This window comes from Chaetodon auriga, chromosome 1, assembly GCF_051107435.1.
Source record: "Chaetodon auriga isolate fChaAug3 chromosome 1, fChaAug3.hap1, whole genome shotgun sequence".
Lineage (NCBI taxonomy): Eukaryota > Metazoa > Chordata > Actinopteri > Chaetodontiformes > Chaetodontidae > Chaetodon > Chaetodon auriga.
In genome coordinates this window covers 7,336,011-7,357,675 of record NC_135074.1, presented here as the reverse complement: position 1 = coordinate 7,357,675, position 21,665 = coordinate 7,336,011, and the positions used below count along the sequence as shown (strand labels likewise).

The following is a 21,665-nucleotide window of genomic DNA, read 5'->3' as shown; positions in this document are numbered from 1 at the left end:
AATAAAGTTTATTGTTTGGTCATATGTTAGCTTGACCTGAATAACACTGTAGATATTGCAGTTTATTTTAACTTGTAAAACAACGGCCTAGTTCAATATCTGTCATTACATTCTCACACCTCAAAATGATTTATTCTAATTATTTTCAATGCTTTTACTGTGAAATCTTATAGGATCATCAATTAATATGAATTCAATTTTGAATTCAGTTCATTATTTAAAACCTGTAATTAATGAGTGACTTCTTCCAAATCTAATTTAAGACATCTCCACTGCTTACTTGATCCAACTTCAATTAAGGATTTTTTCATTTTACAAATGAAGATATCAGAATGAGACTTTTTGACAAAAAATTAGGATATTACTTGTGACAAAGCAACTCTTAATCTATTGATGCTGACTACACAAAACCAGGCTTTGAATTCTATTATTTGAATTATAAGTGGTGAGAGGTTCTTTAAAGATATTTACAATGAAGATTTTACATCTTAAAGGGAGCTCTGACATTTATTATTTATCAGATGTCTTCTTCTGGTGAATGGGATGGTATTTACAGTTAAGATATCATTCATCATACATCTGACTAAACTAAAACCAACTAAATGTAGGTCATTATTGAGTAAGTGATGTAGGCCTATAACCTTGTACATTCAACTACTCAATTTTAAATGGTCAATTAGACTAGATTTATGAGGCTTTAACCATGAAAAGCTGTCACCCAGCAATATCTGCCTTTCATCAATTGATTATTATCATACATCTGGACTACCTCAAGGCGCCTGGTACAACAAGCATGTGTCACAGAGGAGCACATCACCAGAGTCTAATGCATGTGACCATGAATATCAGGAGGTAATATATTTTAAGAGGGTGCCTTGAGCGTTAGACAGGACAAATGCATCATGACAGCAAAGGAAAGGGGGAGAGGAATTTGTGTGTATAAGAGAGCTGGGGACAGACTGAAAAAGAAAATGCTGCAAAGAGTCATTGAACTTATTTCATGGTCGACAATTAAGAGGATCTGCACTATTTTTTGTGCATTTTGCTCAGTAATCTTTGAAGCACAATTGATCTTATTAGAACAGTTGGAATTAATCAGCCTTATATCCTGTACATTCAACTCGAAACTACATGTTGAGGTTCAGCCAGTAAATGAATCATGCTTAAAGCACTTTTGCATATAAGTGTCTCACGGTAAAGCCAAACCTTGACACGGCTGTTGGTTTTCTATCTGCATGTAACAATGCGTGTCTTGCGGTGTTGTGACATCTCCAGCCTATGGGTGGTGCCATTTTCATCTTTTTGGTTCTTGTGAACAGAAAAGCACACACAGGGCGGTGAGTAAGATCTCATTTAATTCAACAGAATGAAATTATACAACCAGTGGTTAAAATCAGAAATGAGTCCCGTATAGGCTACATGTCTGTCTCTTTAGGGAAACAGGTTGTGCTTGTTTTACACACTCAGTTCATGGGGAAATGGAGAAATTACATCTTCTCCTGGTAAGGGCGGGGCTTGGGAGTGGGATGGTTGCTATTTTGATTCAGTCCAGGCCACACAACCAAACATTTTTATTCCATAAACAATCACTCATAGCTTGAATGCCCATATGCTATAAAGCTCATAGAGCAGAAATAGACTTTTTTCCCCTCAATTTCTTACCAAAATAAAACAATCTCTTCATGTGTTCTTCCTGAGGAGAGGCTGAATGGAGCGCACCCTCTGTGTATGTGTGAGGTAACCATGAAAACTACATAATTATTATAGTAATATCCCATCAGTATCATTGTTATCATCACCAAATGTCTGATCGTCGTCGACAACAGCAACTTCATCCTCCTCCTCCTCCTCATCATCAACACATGTCATGGATAAGTCATCTCCATAAAATCATCTGAGCAACATTTGAAAAAGATTTAAGAGTTAAAAGCCAAGCATCATCATGAGGCTGGATATATACTGGTTTTAACAGTACAGTACACTGACAAAAATAAGGACTCAGATTATTAGAAGACGCACTATATATCATATATCTGTGCATGGCAGGTGAATAAATGCAAAAATCAGTCTGGGATGTCTCTTTGTCTTTCTCTCTCCCTGTTTCTGAGTGGTTACCTGATCTTCTAGGCCACACAGAGAGAAGTCTGGGTCTGCATGCGAGAACCCTCTTCGTAAACATGTCTTATGAAAAGGAGAGATTAAATGAGTATACCAGTAAGACTGGAGGAGAGGCGAGATGTCTCCTCCCTCTCTTCACTCTACATCCTTCAATATCCTGAAGAACAGAACCAAAAGTTTCTCATTTTCTTCCGCTTTTTGTCCCATGATTCCTGTCTGCCAACTTCCCAAACCTGCAGACAAGACTTTGAGAGAATATCCTTAAGTGGTACCACAATACTTTTAATACTGCTTTGAAAGCAAAGGCAGAAGAGGGAAGAGGAGTGATCACTTCAAGATTATTGTGATTCTCCTGTCTTCTCTTCTTCCTTCCTTGTTCCGATGACTGAAATGCGAGTTCTTTCTGCATTCCTTTTCTCCTTCTCTTTCTCTCATCGCCATCTAGAAGTCCATGGACATGGAGCGCTGTTGGGGGTCAACTATGGTGGCGCTATTACGAGCGCTGTTGCCACGGACACTGAGGGTTCCGCAGGCTCCCGCCATCCCCCCACCAATACCTCCAGCGATGCCACTAGGCCCCGCCATGCCCACTCCTCCTGCCATAGCCATCCCCCCTGGCATTGCTATTCCTCCTGTTATCCCCACTGCTCCTCCAATCCCTCCTCCGGCAATCCCTGATGCTCCTCCACCTCCTCCTCCTCCCATTGCTACTCCACCCGTGGCTCCTCCTCCCGCTCCTCCTCCACCACGCCCATAGATCTCACATGGGATCTCCTCTGTGACGCGATCCTCGATGACCTGCTGGTCGCAATCATGAGTCTGTGAGTGCTGCTTGTAGCCGTAGCAGCCCTTCTTGTAGCTGGCCGTGGAGTTGAAAGTCTTCATGGGTGGTGGCTTGGAGAAGTCATTGTGGTAGGACAGCTCCATGGAGCTCAAGGTGGTGCGGCTGTGCTTCATACTGCCTCCTCCAGTAGCCACAGAGGCTTGCGAGCCACAGTGGTGCTCGTGGACACAGCGGGACATGGTGGAGGAGCGCCGCAGCTTGTGGAAGCTGTCCAGCTCCTCAGACAGATCGGCTAAATCGGACGATATCTCCTTGTCACGCAGAGAGAAGAGCTCATAGTGAGGTGGGTCGAAGACCTCCTGGAAACCGGCCTTGTTGAAAACACCAGGCCGACGAGCTACAACCTTGAAAAAGAAAACAGGGATGTTACACACTTCTGTGCACCAATCAGAATTTAGCAACATTTGAATCAAGACGTGATGACGGCAAGTTGTTGCTTATGTTGCCAGACTGTCAATCAAATCTGATTAACAATTACTTAAAATACTTTATATTAGATTTGAAATGGAGTTTTACAGGGCTTTAAGGAAGTAAAGTGGTGAAATTTCCACCCAAAAACAAGCACTTAAATAGCCATCACAATACACAATACTTTGCAAGTGTTTTTTTTTTTTTTTTTACACCACTCCAAACCAGCAGGCATACTGGGAGAAATCGATTACAGGATTTCTTTGCCAACAGAAGCCTCAATAGACCAGGCATAGAGAAATGATTTTTGAGTGAGGATACCATCTGGGCATTGTGGGAAATCTTAGATGAAGTAAAAATAGATCAGGCAGGTAAGACGGTGGTTCAACCAAAAAGAAAATCATCTTGAAACTAAACACTTCCAATGACATGCTGCATTATTTCTGATGTGTAATGTAATGGTGGAAAAGCCACAGGTGGATTTTGTCTTCCTCCCTGCCTCCAGAGCTGTGTGCCACCATCTGGTCTGGAATCCCACCATCACTTTTAATTACGTGTCTCTTCTCCTCTGCCTTGGTCTGCTTTCCTGCTGAAGAAGAAGTCAGCCACAAAGGACAAGTTACCTTTTTCCTTGGCTGCTTCATCTGGACCAGGATCGAGATGATTAGAAGAACCAGAACTATGCCTGATGAGACCCCAATGACAGTGCCATGGGTCTTAGTGATCTGATGAAAAAGCCCCTTAGATCGCTTTTCTGGAGGGGGAAGAGGAGAGCAGAGGAGAGGAAAGAATAAGAAAAATAAAGCAACAGAAAATGAAACAAAACATGTACACAAAGAAAATACTATAGCAACCCTGAAACCTGCGAAGATATATCCTGATTAATCAAAATAACCTTAAATGGAAATAGTTGGCAGAAAGAAGATGATCACCTTTGCAGTGGTTTTCATCCCATGGGTAGACACAGTTCTGAACCCCATTGCACACCAGGGAGTTGTTAATACACATGTTGCTGTGGCAGAAGAATGTATTGGCTGAACAGGGGGCTGCAGGCAAAAGAAAATACACAGAAATAATAGAATTTAGAAAAAACAGCTGTCTAACAGTGCTGAGCAAAAGATGACAACACAGTGAAAAGGACCAGAAGCTATTTTGATGGTAATAACAAAACAATAAGCACAATAAAAGATCGATAATTTGGCTGGAGAAATTTGTAGCGGCACGTAACAAAAGGCATAATGTTGTATTGTTTCTTGTAGCACTGGAGGTCTAATGGAGACAGTCCACACAAGGCCATACATCATCAATTCCTGCAGACACAACATCAGGGAATGATGAGGGGAGGAGATGGCAGCTTCACTGAGCTGCAGCCTTCATGTCAAGGGAGTCTGAGGAGCAGGAGACATGGGGGGGAGGCACTGGAAGGGTGGACAGTTGGGAGACTTGGAGAGGGCAGAGAAAAGGAATATGACAAAGATGAAAGGAAAGGGAGGGGGTAGAAATGGCTACAGGCTATCACAGGGTGCACATGGTCAGACAGGTGCCGCGACACACCCCACATCAAAGTGGGTGTTAGCGTATCAAGGCTGCGATGGCAGAGACAGAGATGACTCGTAATTGAAGTCTCAGAAGATCGATGCACTGCCAGTCAGAAGGAAGAGTTGCAAGGCTGAGGGAAGACGCTCATGCCTGGGACTCAGGATAGGCAATTTGCAGTAAAAGCTGAGGGAAATCTGGTACTTTTGCATGAAGCAGAGGTTGGTTGGAAAGCAGCGGCACAATATTTCTTGTGTGTGGCACAGTGTGGTTTTGTTTTGTTGTGTAGCAGGCAGGAACTAAATTTACCATTGATCATTAACACTGTGTCCTGGTCAAGATTTTTCTGCTTTGATATATTGAGGACAAATAATCTTTTGAGATATAAGATAAAAGAATTTCCTTTTGTTTCCTCTCTCCTCTCTTCATATCTATTTTATTTATCTGGCTCATAATCATAAATCACAAATTTGCCTCAAAGGACTCTGGAACGTGTACAGCATATGACACCTTCTATCCTTAGACCCCCCCCCCCCCCCCCAAACTTTAAAAAAGGAGAGCAATCTCAGAAAGAGCTTCAGAAGACGAATCCCAGGACTGACGGACATGCAATAGATGCCATGCGTGCAGAGTGGACTGAAGTTACCAATCATAATAAAAAATACATGAAAAACACTATGCCCTGACTTTTTGTCCTCTATCAGTGTGAAGGAAAGAGCCTCATTGCCAGAGTATGTCTGTACAGTACAACCAACTCAGGGCTCGAACGGCACTCACACAGAAAAGTCTTGCTCCCCACCATGACTTTTTATGCACACGGTATGATATTCAACCTGTCTCTTATGGCTTGTTCACTCTTCCAGACCCTCTCTCTCTCTCTTTTTTTAGCAGCAGCCATGCTCTGAGTCTTTATCACAGCTGAAACAGACGGCGGTCTGCTCCAGCAGCTTCACCCCTGCTCCGAGGTCCACTGTGATGAAGGCTCCGAGCCTCTGCTTCCCTTTCCCTTTCCTGCTTCCTCCGCCTCGGGGTTAAATAACTTTGACATGGGGGACATGTATATATGTGTGTAAGGATATGTCTGAAATAGTGTGTGTATGTGTGTGTGTGTGTGTGTGTGTGTGTGTGTGTCCGCGTTTAAGCGATTGCCCCATCTATCTCCCAGTGAGCCTATAGATCAGGTCGCTCCCCTGACACTGTGATCACTTCCAAACCTATTATGCGTCTCCCACCTTCAAAATGTAGGGTGTCAACAATGCTTCACCCTCTTAACCCCACCCTCCCTCCACACACACACACACACACACCCTCACACACCCACACACACACACACACACACTCACAGCTCTTCTCTGAATATATGCACTGTGCATGTGGGTGTGTGTGTGTGTATAGTAAGTCTCAATATATCTGGTTTACATGTCAGAGGGGGTTCTGTCGGAAGATTAGAGCCCATTAAGGATGATGGAGTGCGGAAGGCAAAACTCATCTTGTTCTCTGAGTGACAAAGATTAATGGTTCCCTCTGACCTCCAAGCAAACTTCAGTCGCTGACTCTGACCAAATAAAGTTTGGGAGTTATTCAAGAGACTTCAGACTTCTCTGAGATGAACTGTGTGATCAGAATTAATGAGGATCCAAATGGTCTTAAGGACTCTCAGAGTAAAAAAAAAACACCCTTGTTGAATTTAAAAGGCCATTAAGTTCTGACTGCAATGGTTATGGGTTTGCTGATGAAAACAACATTAGCATTCACCGAGGGTTTGGGAAGTGTGCAGGGGAATGTGGCAATTAATATCTTAGTCTATTCAGGCATTTAATGAAAATATTACGGTGTGCTAACAGAAAAACTGTTTCCTGCATGGCAATTCCTGTCACTTCATGTGCAACCTTTAACAGCGTCTGTTCGAAAGTTCCTCATCCTTCAGAAGAGAAGCGTCATGTATAATTACTTCAAATGGATCCATTATACCTACTCAGCTTTTCTTTTCGCCAAAATAGATAAAATCATATTTTCTTGTTGTCAGTGACCTACAATAAGCACAGTATTATGCTGTGAAATGAATATCAATAAATTATATAATACTTGATTTATTGCTGCATATGCTTGAGTGATTGTTTTTCTCATATCTGTGCTCTAAACATGGAACACTGTAAAGCTTCCCTTGCTGAAAAGACACTGAAGTGTCTGTTAGCGATGGCTGATGCAGACTGAATGCAGGGCCTCATGAATGTTTCTGTGCGTGGGTGGATAATGCCATGGCTGTTACAGTAAAGTAATGACATATGTTGTCCATAAGAGAGAGCTACAGTCAGAATGATCCATTCTGAATATAATACAGATCAACAGATCATTAAAAAAAATATTTGTTGAATGCCAAAGAGACATTCAAGAACTGTAGCTCTTCCTGATGTTGTTGTATTGAGTGAAGACAGAGCTACAGAGAGCCACAAAGAGGGAGCAACTCTAGCTCAAGTTCTAAGTCATAGCACAGTGTCAACCTGTGAAAGAATGGCGTGAATGAAAAAGATATCGCCACGGCGTGACATAAGCATGACACAATTTAACAGAAATGATGGAACAAGATAAGAAGAAGACAGTGTTCACACAGAGTTACAATGTCTAGACGACACTCACGGTCAACAAACGAGGTGAAGAGCATGCGAAACCGGCTGAGTCGACTCTTCTCATCAGCCCACATGCGCACGACTCCCACACCATTATCCAGCATCACATCATTGGCCACGGTGCTACAGAACTTGGCCTTGAGGTTTTCGATGGCGCTGCTGCCATCGTACACGGCCACAAAGTTCTTCTTGCACTCATTAGAGTGTTCCATCTGGTACTCCATGAAGCGCAGGTAGATCTGCAAATACACAGCATATTCGAGTCAGTGTGGAGGTACATGAACTTAGTTTCACCTCAGCAAACTATTATCAGCAACTTTACTCTGTATGAAGGCAAAGACAAGAAAAATTGGCATTACATCAGTATAAGACAAACAAACAAACAAACAAATGAAAAAACACTCACACACATAATAAATAGAATAGACAAGATTAGAGCAGAATCCCATTATAGCCTGGTGACCTGGCCACCATTCTACCAGAGCATGCTGGGATAGGAACAGGATAAACAGTTCAGAAGACAGATAGAAGATGAGCTGGTGGAGCAAAGAATCAAACAATAAGAAAGTAAATATAATCTAAGTTGTGATGCATGCATCACTCGTCCACTGACAGGTCAGTGAGAAAAGTCAATATCTGAAAACATCTGTCACGGTGCTGTCTGCTCGCTCTTCCTTACCCTCCTCTTTTCTCTAAGCTGCGCCTCAGTCCAGAGAATGACTCAGGAACTGGAGGAGCTGAACCTGCACCTCCTCCACATATGAGACAGTCTGGCGTCAGACAGCTCAGGCAGTTCTTGTCAACTCATAATCAGCAAACAACTTGTCACAGCAGGACGAAGCTCAGGTGGAACTAATAATATTAATGATGAACTGTTCTATTGCTGTGTCCTGTGTGACATTGCTGTGTTGGTGTTGTTCTTACAGTAATGTAATTATGTTGCTCCATCAATCATTCCAACGGACCAGTCACGTCAATGCTCTGTGCCTTGGGATAAAGACTGAACTCATACATGATTTTGTGTTGGCCCGTGCCTCAGGTTCATATCCTTCCCTGATCCCTGCCTGGCTCGCCCACTGTCCTGCCAGTCTGTCCTCCAGCAGACAACCCAGCTCTCTCCGTCTGTCCCGCTTCACTGTAAACTGTGGATCAGCTCCCCAAATCCTCCTGTCATCATCTTTTCAATTAAACGACACTGAACCGTTGCAAGCTCTCCCTGTCTTAACTGGCCACTTAACCAGGACTTAGACACTCATTGTGGAATAATGTTAGAGCACTGTCTGTACTGTTACATAGGAATGCACTGGGACCGCTACACACAATCCTGCAATACTCTTGTCCACACTTGTATTTTACTTTTACACATAATCCTCATCTCCTTATACAGACATACATACATACATATATATAGTGTGTATACGTATGCACACACAAATTCAAATATCTAAATGTATTTTTGTATATCTTATCTTATGACTAGCTCTCTCACTGCTGAGCTCACCTGTTTTCTTGTCCAACACCTTTCATGGTACAGTTGACCCTGTGTTAACATATGACCAATTAAACTCAGTTGAACTGAAACTGTTGGAGTCCTGCATGAAGTACATTTATTTGATTACTGTATTGAAGTAGATTTTTCGAGTAGCTGTAATTTACTTGGGTATTCTTTTTTTTTAAGTTTTACTTGACTTTTACTCTTCTACTGTCATGTCTGTCAGGTCTCTGTATTATTTTGTGCACATTTCATGTCTTGTCTTTCCTGTTTTATGTTGATATCACTAACCTTGTGTTTCTGTTTTAGGTTCACTTCCTGCACGCCCTTCCCCTGTCTCGTCACACCTGCTCCCTGATTGTTCTCCCCACCTGTTTCCCATCTCCCCTGATTACCTCTTGTACTTTACCCTGTGTGTCTCACAGTCTCATGGGCAGTTCGCTGCACTTCACAGTCCTTGTTCCAGCGTTTATTCTTGTCATAGTCTGTTTTGTATTCAACCTTGTTTTTTTTGTCTTAGACCTTGCCTTTTGCCTCTCGTTCCTGGATACCTATGCCCGTCGTTTTTTGATCTCCCATGTACCGAACTCTGACTGGAAATAAACCCGCCTTTTGCTTGAACCATCCGAGTTGTGCATTTGTGTCCGCCTGTTCTGAACTTTAAGTTCACGACATCTACATTTTAAAGTATTGTACTTCTGACTCGATTACATTTCCATGAAGGTTTCTGTTACTTGTTAGCTTTGAAGTCAGCCGATGAATTCTCTTTTTTTCTGAAATGTGATTGGTCATAAGCTGTGTTTGTCACAGGAGAAAAACCAATGACAGTAAACGACTCGTCCTACGCCTGTAGGTCACGTTCATAGTCTTTACTGCATTTGTTGCACAGTTCAGTTTGAAATGATGGTGATGACAGGAAATAAACATGATTCCTCACCACCAGCCTGACCGTATCTGAAGTTCATGTTTAAGATTCGTGTCATTTTAAATGTTTGCTCTGTTTGCTGAAACTTCATCACTGGGGCAACACAGTGCATTTATTTAAAATCAAGTAAAAATTTGCCTGGACAACTTTCACTTCGTATTGCAGTAATATTTGACCAGTAGTATCTTGTGAGTTAAGCCTAAAATTAATGAGTCACAATATAACCATAAGTCCCACATGGGGCACAAACCTCCCGGATACATGTCCTGTGCTTGACCCATTCATTTGACCTCCTTCCTACGTGGACTTTGTGCTTTCTGTTCAGTTGTAAGGATGGTCCTGGAGCAGCATTAATTATGATGTTGTAGGAACAACATCAACACAGTGATATGAGATAAATGCCCTCTGTTTACAAAGGCCTTTTCCACAGCAGACATTTTTGACTTTTTGCACCGATATTACTAATAACATTACTGATGGCTCTGCTCTATTCATAATAAGCCAAGATGGCGTGATGGTGAGACAACATACACAAACACCAGGACCAAGAAACGGGCAAGGCTAAATGGAATTCAGACATAATTTATGCCTGTGCTTTTCTTACTGTGACATGTCAAAATGCCTACTGTGACAAAGCCAATTACAGAGCCTGTGGTTTGCATCTTTCCTCTAGAGGCCCCCAGCCTCTGTAAATCACACTAACGCCACCTGCTACTGAACATAAAGTAGAGTTAAGTTTCAGTCTGCAAAGCAATTGCAAAATCCGTTAATTTGTGTGAATAAGTCAAATCAGCAGTCGTGACATGAGGCGTTCTTGGCCACAGATGACAACAATTTGGATGAAATTTCAGCACATTTAGCACACAGGCACCTGTAAGCAGTTAAGTAGCTGCTTATATACTGCTGCTGAGTGTGCTGCTCTGTTCCTTCTGCTTCGTTGAGCTAATATCTGGTTGGGCAACTCAGTGCAGCTGCTAAATTCAGATCCTCTTCACTGCTGCCTCACACTGCACATGTAGGACCAGCGAGATGACTGTGGGGGCTAATCTGTGTGTGTGTGTGTGTGTGTGTGTGAGAGAGAGAGAGAGAGAAGATCTGTAGTGCATGTGTGTCATGGATGAATGTTTGCACGTGCATGCATAAAATATCACTCTGAATACATACGGGTGTCATGTGTGTCTAATTGCTAACAATACTCTATGTGACACTGCAGTATATTATGTAATTTGTGACAGTATGTGTGCATCTGCAGTTTTATATGTAATTAGATGTGAATGAAATTTGTGTGTGCGTGTGTGTCTGTGTCAGTCTACTGTGGCCAGTGAGTAGCACAGGAGCATGCTGATGACTCATTTAGTCATGAGAGAGAAGCAGAGCAGAAATGAATCAAGGCTAGCGAGGCAATGGTTGTAATTTCAATGGGAATGTGGATATCCACTCATAAATATCAGAGTTTATGAGAACATCATTGGGCTTTCACTCTGGGCTTGAAAGTGTACTTAGGAATCTCCAGGGCTGTATTTTATAAATAAAAATGGTCTGCATTGCTATTTCCCATGCTGCCTCTTTCATGCCCATCATGTATTAAATTACAAACAACACAGTCTTGACCGCTGGAGGGTTTGTTCTCAGTGAATGGAGCGCACAACGCTACCATATGCAGTCATACAGTATATTTAAATTAAGAAAGCCACTGACACGCTTATATAGATATACATCTGATTGGTTGTTTATTTAATTATCTGCTTTCTTTGCAAAACTTAATTTCCTGATGACAAGCAGATGATATGAGGAAACGCTTTGATATGAAAGATCCATGAATCCAAGGCTTGTTGTCCTGAGTGGGGAACAAACCCATTATGCATATTGATACTGGAGTCTGTACACTGACATCACATTACAGTAAGAATACAAAGGAGAGAAATGTAAAACTAATGATGATAAGATGGCAAACACTGTGGAGGTGACGTGCCAGAGCGACTCCACTGACAGATAGAACACAACTATACAGAAATACAGAGCTTCTCTTGTTTATACTCAGAGCATCTTTATTTCTCCTCAGATGTCTTTGTTGTGGATGACTATTTGTATCTATTCTGGGATAGACTGCATGCGTCACCAGTGAGATGAGAGTTCACCGATTCTCTCCCAAGATCACTTGTGTCATGTAGGAAAAAAAAGCATGTAGTTTCTAAATAATAATGAGTTAATAATTAGAAAACAGTGTTGACGTCTAACCAACAGGAGACTGCTGATGTGTCAAGTGACTTTGGTGACATTAGTATCTCTTTTCGGTGTTGCACTTTGTAGACGTTGCCTGCACACTTGTCTCACAGCCGGCTGCACACAGACACTAGATTTGTTCGGAGGATGGCTTATTTTGATTAAAATTAGGTTGTAGCTCGCTGTCTCTCTTACTACGGTTGGAAAGAGCCATCGTTTATGTTTTAACAACATTTCCCTCATGAGATATTGATCCTGGAAGTTCTAACTTTACCAAAGAAAAGAGAGATGATTAAAAGTCCTTGAATACTTTAATATGTAGTGAGATCTCAGGAGATTTCTGTATTTTATATGATTTTCTGTCATAAGTACTTAAAGTAAGTTAAGACATACATTTATTGGAGGTTTGAAAATGGCTTTGAATAGGACTCATGCAAACAGAAGCATAGGCAGACCTTTAATCGTAGCTGTTTTAAGTTCTGAATAAATGGATGAATTCTGAAAGTACCCGAGATGGGTTGAAGGATAAGATAGAAGCAATGCATGCCATCATTCCTGAATACTAAAATAGTCCCTGATACTGACCTTTGACTGAGGAGGAGCCCTGATGGTCCAGATACAGTCCAGAGCATCGCCAGGCTTCACTCTTTCTTCCTCCTCCACCTGACTGGAGCGAATAATCCCATCCCATCCACCGATTTCAAACTGACAGTCTGCAGACAGAGTGAGGTAAGGGAAAGGAAGAAAGGGAAGGGTAAAAGACAGAGAAGGTGAGAAAGAGGTCACATGAAGATATATGAGAGAAGCGGAAAGAAAAGAAAAGTGGGAAGAAACAGGGAGAGAGAGGGAAGAAAGAGCAAGAGATAAGAAGGGAAAAGGGTAGGATGAGAAGAGGAGCATGACAGACAGAGAGACAGATGAAGGATTTCATTTAAAGAAGTAAAGGATTTAAGGTGCAATTGAAGTGAGCGCAGTGGATTAGGATCGAGGACAATAAGAAGACAGAGGAACAAAGGCAGAAAGACAGGCAGGAGAGAGCAGGAGAGGTGTGTGTTCCTTCATCTGTTTAAATTTGTGCATGTTTGTGTGTAAACATCCTTTCACTTTATGTACAATTGTGTGCTTGTCAAGGTACATTTGCGCGTTCAGCATTCACATCAGAGGCAGAGATAGCCTCCGGTAAGCTTCTGAGTACTGAGGAGCTCTTCAAAAAGGATCGAACACAAACCGGCGAAATACTGAAGAGCTTACCTGGGATGGGGTTTAACAGTCCGCCCACGTGCAGATGGAAATCAGGGTCTGAAATGATAAGATTTGAGAGGCACATTACTCTCAATCCACACGGCAGAAATAGGTAAGCAGAGAACACAAGATAAGATCCCATTAAGGCAGGCCAGATAAAGCATAAAGGGGTCTGTTTGAAGGTAATATCTATCGCCTGATGGGAGACACTGATTTCTAGCCATATTGGATTTAGACTCAGGGGGCTCAGATGATGAACGTGTGTCTGCTGAAGAGCAAGAAAAGTGAAGGAAAGGCTGTGATGTTTGTTCCCCCATGAGACACCTGTGGATGTCCAGCCAGCCCATGTTGAGTCATGGTTTACTGATAATCAACACAAACAGTTCTGTTTTAGGGAGAGCGCCCTCTTTTCTGACACAATGAGATGCACTCTCCTTTATGTTTTGGGGGACTTTGTCAAAGCAAACTAATCAGATCCAGTTCTCTACACGTCTTAGCAAAAGCCTTTGATGTATATGGAAATTAGCTTAAAGAGTCTGAGGGTATTCTGTGGAGTTACAGTCACAGCAACATACAGTTTGAGCTGTCTCTACCTGCAATGAAGGTGTACTTGATGCGGAACCCAAGGCCTTCCAGCTCCTCGTCGCTGCTGAACTTGATCCACATGAAACGTCCCGTCGATGTAACCAGGCCCGGGTTCTTTCCCCCACAGAAGCGATCAATGAGTGGCGAGAACCCAAAAGGCCCATCGCGGATTTCGATATGATCGAAGCGGCACTCGAACGATGGCTCGATGTAGTAATTCTTATCAAAAGCCAGCTGAATCCTTTGTCTAGGGAGAGCTTTGGGGAACAAGTGAGTGGGGAGAGAAAGGAAACAAAAGGGGTAAATCCATGAAAGGAATCAAATGAAATCGTACTTTAGCAGGACAAGAGAAAATTTGGATGGTTTTCTAAAGCATGAAGTGACAGCAGAGTCAAACATGAGTTAATCTGGATTTTGAAGTTGAGCGCTTAGGCTGTTACTCCCAACCCCTGAATTGACTGCATGGAGGGCAAACTTTCCAGAAGTTGAGTGAGGTTCAGTGAAGGGTACTGCAGGTAACTGAAGCCCTTTTCAGACATGGAATATATAACATTGCTGGCCATATGTATCTGTTAAAATGATGGCTTTTTGTCATTCAGACACAGCTGACTTTCACTGTATTCAAATGTTCCTTACAGCTTTAATGAGACATGAGGGGACATTTTCAGAGAAAGCCACAACGATCCAGTGATATTAGGTGCAACTGGGCACCTTTTGAATCTGATGCTCAAATTCAACTAAACATCCATGTTTAGAGGGTGAACACAGGTTCAGCCTAGTTAGTTCACCTGTGTTTACGCTTTGGTTTGTGCTTTCCACTTGAGATAAACAACGTTAGAAGCTCATTTCTGCACTCATAACGCAGAGATACAGTCACATATGGCAGCATTGCCGTCTCTGAGTCAGTGAATCCAGAACATTGCAATCACAGCATGAACTGCAGTTCACAAGTTCGTGTGCCGTGCAAATCCAGAGTGTGTCTATATATCAAATGCACAGACCTCTTTATTAACATTACCCCCACACACAGACGAAGTATTTAATGAGGGCAATTCACGCCTGCCTAAGGAGATGAATCATACCAAGTAAGGACGCTGAGGATGGAGGTGGGGCTCTGAATCATCTCTGGCATGGAGAAGCCAAGCGTGCTCCATTAGAGACAAAAGAGCAAGGTCAAAGGTGGTACACGTGCACGGTACAGTGTGCAACTGCAAAATACCACAGAAGATCGTCTTTTCTCCGTGGGAATGTGTGTGTGTTCACCCTTTCTGCTTGAAGGAGTGGCTTGTACACTTCCTTCTATTTGTGTGCTCTGTTGTGTTGAGTCTCATTCTCTCTATAACTGTCCCTCACACACACACACACACACACACACACACATACACACAAAATATAATCATTTGATCTACTGAGCTGATGAACTGGGGGACACGACATAGTGTAATCAATGAGCCTCACTATCCACAGATTATAATTACAAAGCTATCTGATTACCACTTATGCCAAACGTGAGTGTCTCCCTGTCTCTACGCGAGGAAGAATAAAAAGGCTCGACACTGGAGCTCGGTTATGAACATGACTAAGGCTATTCAAGACCAAATAATAGCAAATGATAGGTTCCATCTGTCGCTCTTTGGACCCACTGCGATGTACTTCTGCACACACCAGGAGGCTGCCTGTGGTGGAGTCAGGGCTTATTCATCAACAACAGTCCTGGGCTTGATTTGTCCACAGGGGGAGCCCTTGAGCCATGTGTAAAACGTGGCCCCACCACAGCGAGAGAAGTACCATGCACACATCTTTTCTGCATGGAAGGCTGTACTAGATCATGGGCAAATGGTTCATCAATTCAGCACGAAAACACATCAGCTAATATTTCAGACCTCATCATCTATAGCTGCTAATGATGCTTTCCTTTATGCCATCAAATTACTGATGATGTGATATATCTAACACTTATGCGTTGACAAGGATGCTTGCAATCCAATGATATGCCACTAAAGCTCAGTTGTGTGGCAGATGTTGATCTCTTTTATATTTCATTCAGTGGCAGAGTCTTCTGGCACACCCTGCCAATAGCGATGAACACAGAGCTGCTCTGACCGGGCCAACAGTCAGGGGCTACCCACAATGCGCCACTCTCCATCATTTTCAAAGGGTTATATCTGTGGGGTGAAACAAACTCAGGATGGCTCATTTGGAAAATGTCAGGCTGATTGCCCGCCAGCAAAGGAACAGAAAATCTGATACGGGCGAGGTTATATAAAACAATGTCAGTCAGACTAATGACATTCACTGAAGGAGGCAATATGCTGAAAGGCGGGAAACTGTGTCAGCTGTTCTGTGAGCAGAGGATGAAGTGTTCAAATGGGGAAGGACCCTGCTTTACCTTCCAGGATGTAAACACACTCTTTGTTGGGCGGGTAGGTGTTGGGGTAGTTTGGCGATGTGAACACCCCGCCATTGATGTTGCGCACCCACGTGCCACAGTCGTTCTGGTTAGGGCTCTGGCCGCCATGATCGCTTGGGGAATCTTAAAGCAGAAAGACGAGGACAGAAGAACAGATGGGTTATTGAGTCTGGCGATCAATGAGGGAATGATTGGAAGTCAGGGAGAGTGGAAGGAGGGTTGGTGCAAAAAAAAGGGAAAAATGAGGCAGGGAAAAAAGGGAGGAAAGGCAAGACAGGAATTAAAAAAGAACCTCTTTGTCCTGTGAAGAAGAGATAATTCCTCCCTCTTTCAGACCGCTTCAATACGAGCGAGTCAACATTAATGGAACAGAAGAGCATTTGAGCTCTAACTTACCTTTAGTTCTCTGTGCCAGAGCGAAACCCTCTTCTATTAGAAAGAAGAGTATCCACGCTGCAAAATGAAGACAGAACACATTAGTCACAGGTGACATAATACAGCATTTATATCCCTTTGTTCAACAACGAATAAATGAAAATCACCAAACCACAGAATAAATGTGCGTGATCAGCCGCAGTATTGATTTCACCTGACCTTGATGAATAGAGAGTAAAATATAGATCAATACAATTTTTAAGCGAATGCCTGATTGAACTGCTAAATTTTAAAAATGTATTGCTGAGAAGGGAGGAGGAGGAGAGCCATGAGGGAAAAGATAATCATGAGGTACTGTGTATATATCAGTGTGGGAATGTATTAATACTGGTGCATGTTCAGGATATAGTGAGGAAGAAAAGATACTTTATTTGTCCCCTTGTGGAAATTCAATAATCATATCATTATCAATACAAAGTGTTCAAAAAAGGAAAAATATTGCAGTGGCATTTAGTGATGAATCATCTTGGAAATGACAGAGCTACAGGGCTGACAGAGATACTGAGAAATAAAGATCGGGTTATAGTGGTTGAGGTTAACATTTTTAACTTTAACTTGGTTCAATAGGTCAATTTTAGCAATGCAACCGATGACATTCAGTGTTCTTCTCCTCTAATGATAATGATGAAAATGCGAATCCTCAGACAGCATCTTTTTTTTAATGAGGGCCAACATTTAGGAATTTGTCATCATGCATTTCTTTATTTTGGCTCTGTAGTCCAGTACTCATCACATTGAGCTACGGTGACAGCCTAATCATTATTAATTTACTATTGATCAATCAGCCTATTATCTTCTTGATTAAATCTCAGTCTATAAAATGTCAGAAAATCGTGAAAAATGCCTTCTTGTTTCTAAAAATATGTTTCATAAATGATGAACTGATTGTCAAAACAGTAGTTGATTTTCTGCCAGTTAAATCATTATTTTAGCTCCAGACCTAACACCCGATTAAAGCATGCACTAACTCTATAGATTCTTGCAGAAGAGCGAGCAACAGTGTTAGCTGTGGCATTAAAGTGTTGTGCTAGCGGTAGTTTTGGTTGTAGAAGCATGCTGATATATGCTAATGTAAGCATGCTAATATAATAATTTGTGTAAAATAATATCTATACAGTAGATTCTGGGGAACTTACACCAGTTGAGACACCTGCAAATTTGTAGGTTAGTGATGCAATTACTAGCTGTTTTGGCACCAGAATGTGTACATGCAGAAGTAACGCTGCACTCGGAGTTGTAGACATGGCAGGATTATTGGAGGTGGTCTTAGCACTAGAAGCAATAGGACAGCAGCTGTACACTGGGAATTAGCTAGCAGTAATAATAGGAATAGCAGCAGCAGCAGCAGGAGCAGCAAGTAGTAGTTGATAAAAATACTTTCAAACCATCAACTTTCATCCAAAGCATGAGAACGTAACCTCCTAATCTGCAGCCTCTAGGCACCAGAAACATAAAGCAGAAAAAACAGGATTACAGGCTCCAAGGCTTACAGCGCTGATGAGGAGACAGGCATTTGGGCAGAACACGGCTAGACAATAGGTGAAATATGTTTTATTACAATGATATCTGCTCTGAAGGCGAGCATGTTAAAGCTTCTGACACTGTCTTGCTCTGATAAGCTGCTGTAGACCTGATCCCCACTGAGTTCATAATAGGTTGGCCTGCTCACATCGAATTAGAGAGTGAGTGTGAGCCTGGCATGTTGCATAATGGCACCCATGAAGTGTGTGTGTGTGTGTGTGTGGGGGGTCTTCATCCCCTCTATCTCCATTATCTTGCAGTGGAGTAGGCCTATATTGTATGTGGGAGGATGAACTGTGACCGTTACATTTAGAGATCAGGCCACCCAAACACCCAAACTCAAGAACCAAACAACAGAAAGATGCTGGAGCCTCTCACTGGAGATTTCACACGATAAGGCACTCACTCCATCTTATCGACAGCAGGAATGCTGTAAACTGCTGCAGCACTCAATGAGTCTGGCAATCTTGTCATTCTTTAAAGCAAAATATGAAGCAAACGGAAATATTGTTTTTGGCTATGGTTGTTTGACCTGTAAGAGTTAGAAACCAGAGCTTCAGTGGCACAAATGTGTATCAAGCATATCAATATTTAAATTAAGTTTGGTGGCAAACGTTGCATAATTCATGCAGGCATTTGTAACATATTTTGTAAGATTGTAAATAAATGACAAGCTAAATAGAGCTGGAGCCACTGTCACTTCAACACCGACAGAACAACTTGTGAATATGTATAAAAACGGGTGATGAATGCTAATCTGTGAACAGAAACATCCTGCTAATCATCTCATTTTGTGAAGTCCACTGTCAGGACTATCAGCCTACACTGCTGTTTGCTTTATTCACACGGAGAATGATAAATTCCTAAAAGAAACATTTCCTACATATGAAGGCATCGTCATATCCCACTGAAAGGAGTTTTATCTGACCTCTGTCCATTTTAAAGAACGGGAGCAAAAATTACCTCGGGTTCAACCCCGCGATTCTAGGTCATGTCATTTCATTTTACATCACTTCTCACTTCGGCTGAGAAGCCAAGTTCAGGCTGTAATCTGTATTTTTTTTTTTTTTTTGTCCTCTCTGGAAACTGACTAAGCGTTAGCAGAAAACAGAGGGCACCGCAGCCGTCTGTAACACTGACTGAACAAGAATGAGAAAACATATACGATGACACAATGTGGACTTTTGGTTTTGGTCCGACAAAGGAACTATGGCCTTAATTAGTCCTATATTCGTAAACTATAACTATAAATAGGCCAACCGACAATAGACCTCTTAAATTAGTAAGCTAACTTAATGAATTAAGGCAGAGTATACCACAGTAAAGCCACTAATAAAGCTTCATAATCAAAGTCCGTAAAAAGATAAAAAAATATTTGAAGTAGCGAGCCCGGTGTGTGACAAGCGATATCCTGAAGGTATGCTTCACCTGTGGCCACTTTAGAGCAAATCAGACCATATATTAATTAGTGGAATACCTATTAAGAGTTAACTCTGCAGTTAAATAGCAGCTAATTCCATGTACACACGGAATTCACAAACATGTACCTGTTTAACCACACTGTTCTGCCCACACCAACGCATCGAGGACGCTTCCCTGAACGCATCAGGAGGTGTTGCAGCCGCGTGCTGCGGCGCGCGCCTCAGGTGTTGATGGCGCGAGACAGTGGCTGGAGCGGGAGTCACCGGAGCAGCAGCGCGCGCACATGCAGGACAACGGACGCCAGTGTTTGGCTGTGAACTCGCGGAGCTTCCTTCACGGAGGAGACGCAGCGCGCGGCAGAGCGCTCGCTCTAAGTGGTGTGAAGACACGTGAGCTCCCGTCGAGTTTATTCTCACAATTATATCATTTCAAGAAAAAATATGGCACCGCTTTGCCACAAAAACCTCCAAAGCAGCTCCGCTCTGTGGCCACATTCCTGTGGACAGTATAGTACTTGAGTCCATTTCTTATATCAGTGAGATAAATTCAGATAAACTGCTCGCTTACTGACACTCTTAATGCACCCTGACGGCTTCTCTCGCCTCTGTCTGGATTTGAAATAGTATTTGACCTTTGCTGTCCATTATCCTCAGGAATCACTGTCAGACTGCACTCACGCAGGCTCGTGTGGACAGACACACCTCGCAGTGTCCACAGAGACAGCTAGCAGGAAAACCTCTGGTCCTGGTCCCCGTTCACGTTCCGCTCAGCTCATCCTCAAGAGAGCATGACAACAAAATAATAACGAACCTTTCTCATTTTCATGAAACGTTTAAGGAGCCGTTTGGTGTCAGGCTATTTGACTATTCTTACGTTTGCATTAACCAAAGACCTGTCCAAACTCACAAGAAAGGCTTTTTCTGCATCTTCGAGATGGGGAACAGACGGACAGATGATGGAACTTGAATCGGTGGATTAGAAATCAGTGGTGAATGGCGATGTCAATAAGTGATGTGAGCAGTAAAAAGATTTGCCATAGACAGTCACAACAGGGCAAGTTGATAGAAACTCAAGAGGAATGAAGAGAAACAGAGATGTGTCAGTTTGCATGTATTTACTGAATTCCATTAGTCGTCTCAGGTTAAGATAAATGTCTAAAATATAATGAGGGAATTTGAATGTGGTCTGAAGCTGATCCGTAGTGAATTGCTCTGGATGTGTTGAAAGCCACATCACCTGCAAATACAACCTCCAACTGTGCCAGAAAGAGAAAAGGTGAAAACTGGAAACACATTTAATTAAAGCTTAAAATAAACTGGCCATCCCTCCAGCTGAGGCACTGGACCTTGACGCGCGTCACGGCCAGCTCGCATTCAACTCACCTCTGTGCATCCTCTCACGGTGTGATTCCAACCCAAAAGCACCTTTCTAAAAACACCCTCCTATTCTGTCCATCTTAGGGCTCCACGAGGCTCTTCACAAAATCCAACTTTTTCTCTGGCAACAGTAAATCCATTACGCAGAGCCACGCTCCAAGAAGGAAAGCAGCGCCAGGCTCTTCTTCACCGCTGCGTTTGACTGCTGGGTGAACACTGCTGCGAGCCGTTCAGCCAGGCATCACTACAGTAAACACGGCTCCCACTGGGACTACAGTGGACATGACATGTGGAGGGTGGACTGATCCAGGGGGACTGACGGAGAGGTAGGCATCCAAAAGACGCGTATGGATGGATGAGGGAGAGAGAGAGAGAGAGAGAGAGAGAGAGAGAGAGAGAGAGAGATGAAGGAAGAGTACGGAGGAGGAGAAGGAGAAGGAGGAGAGTCCGTCTCTGCTTCTCTCCGTCCGTAACTGAACTGGGGAACGCTCCTGGACGACG

At 42.7% G+C, this 21,665-nt stretch overlaps 1 protein-coding gene across 1 annotated transcript; it reads right to left on the bottom strand.

Annotated features, from left to right (window-relative positions):
* Positions 1-1,337: 1,337 nt before the first annotated feature.
* neto2a (neuropilin (NRP) and tolloid (TLL)-like 2a) lies at positions 1,338-21,644 on the bottom strand. Its single transcript, XM_076737261.1, has 10 exons — positions 21,171-21,644; positions 16,807-16,863; positions 16,390-16,533; positions 14,009-14,257; positions 13,425-13,472; positions 12,759-12,886; positions 7,544-7,772; positions 4,303-4,416; positions 3,994-4,124; positions 1,338-3,306 (listed from the first exon to the last, which is right to left on the bottom strand). The coding sequence occupies exons 1-10, from the start codon at positions 21,178-21,180 to the stop codon at positions 2,560-2,562; spliced, it is 1,857 nt and encodes a 618-aa protein (XP_076593376.1). The 5' UTR covers positions 21,181-21,644; the 3' UTR covers positions 1,338-2,559.
* Between the last annotated feature and the right edge of the window lie 21 nt (positions 21,645-21,665).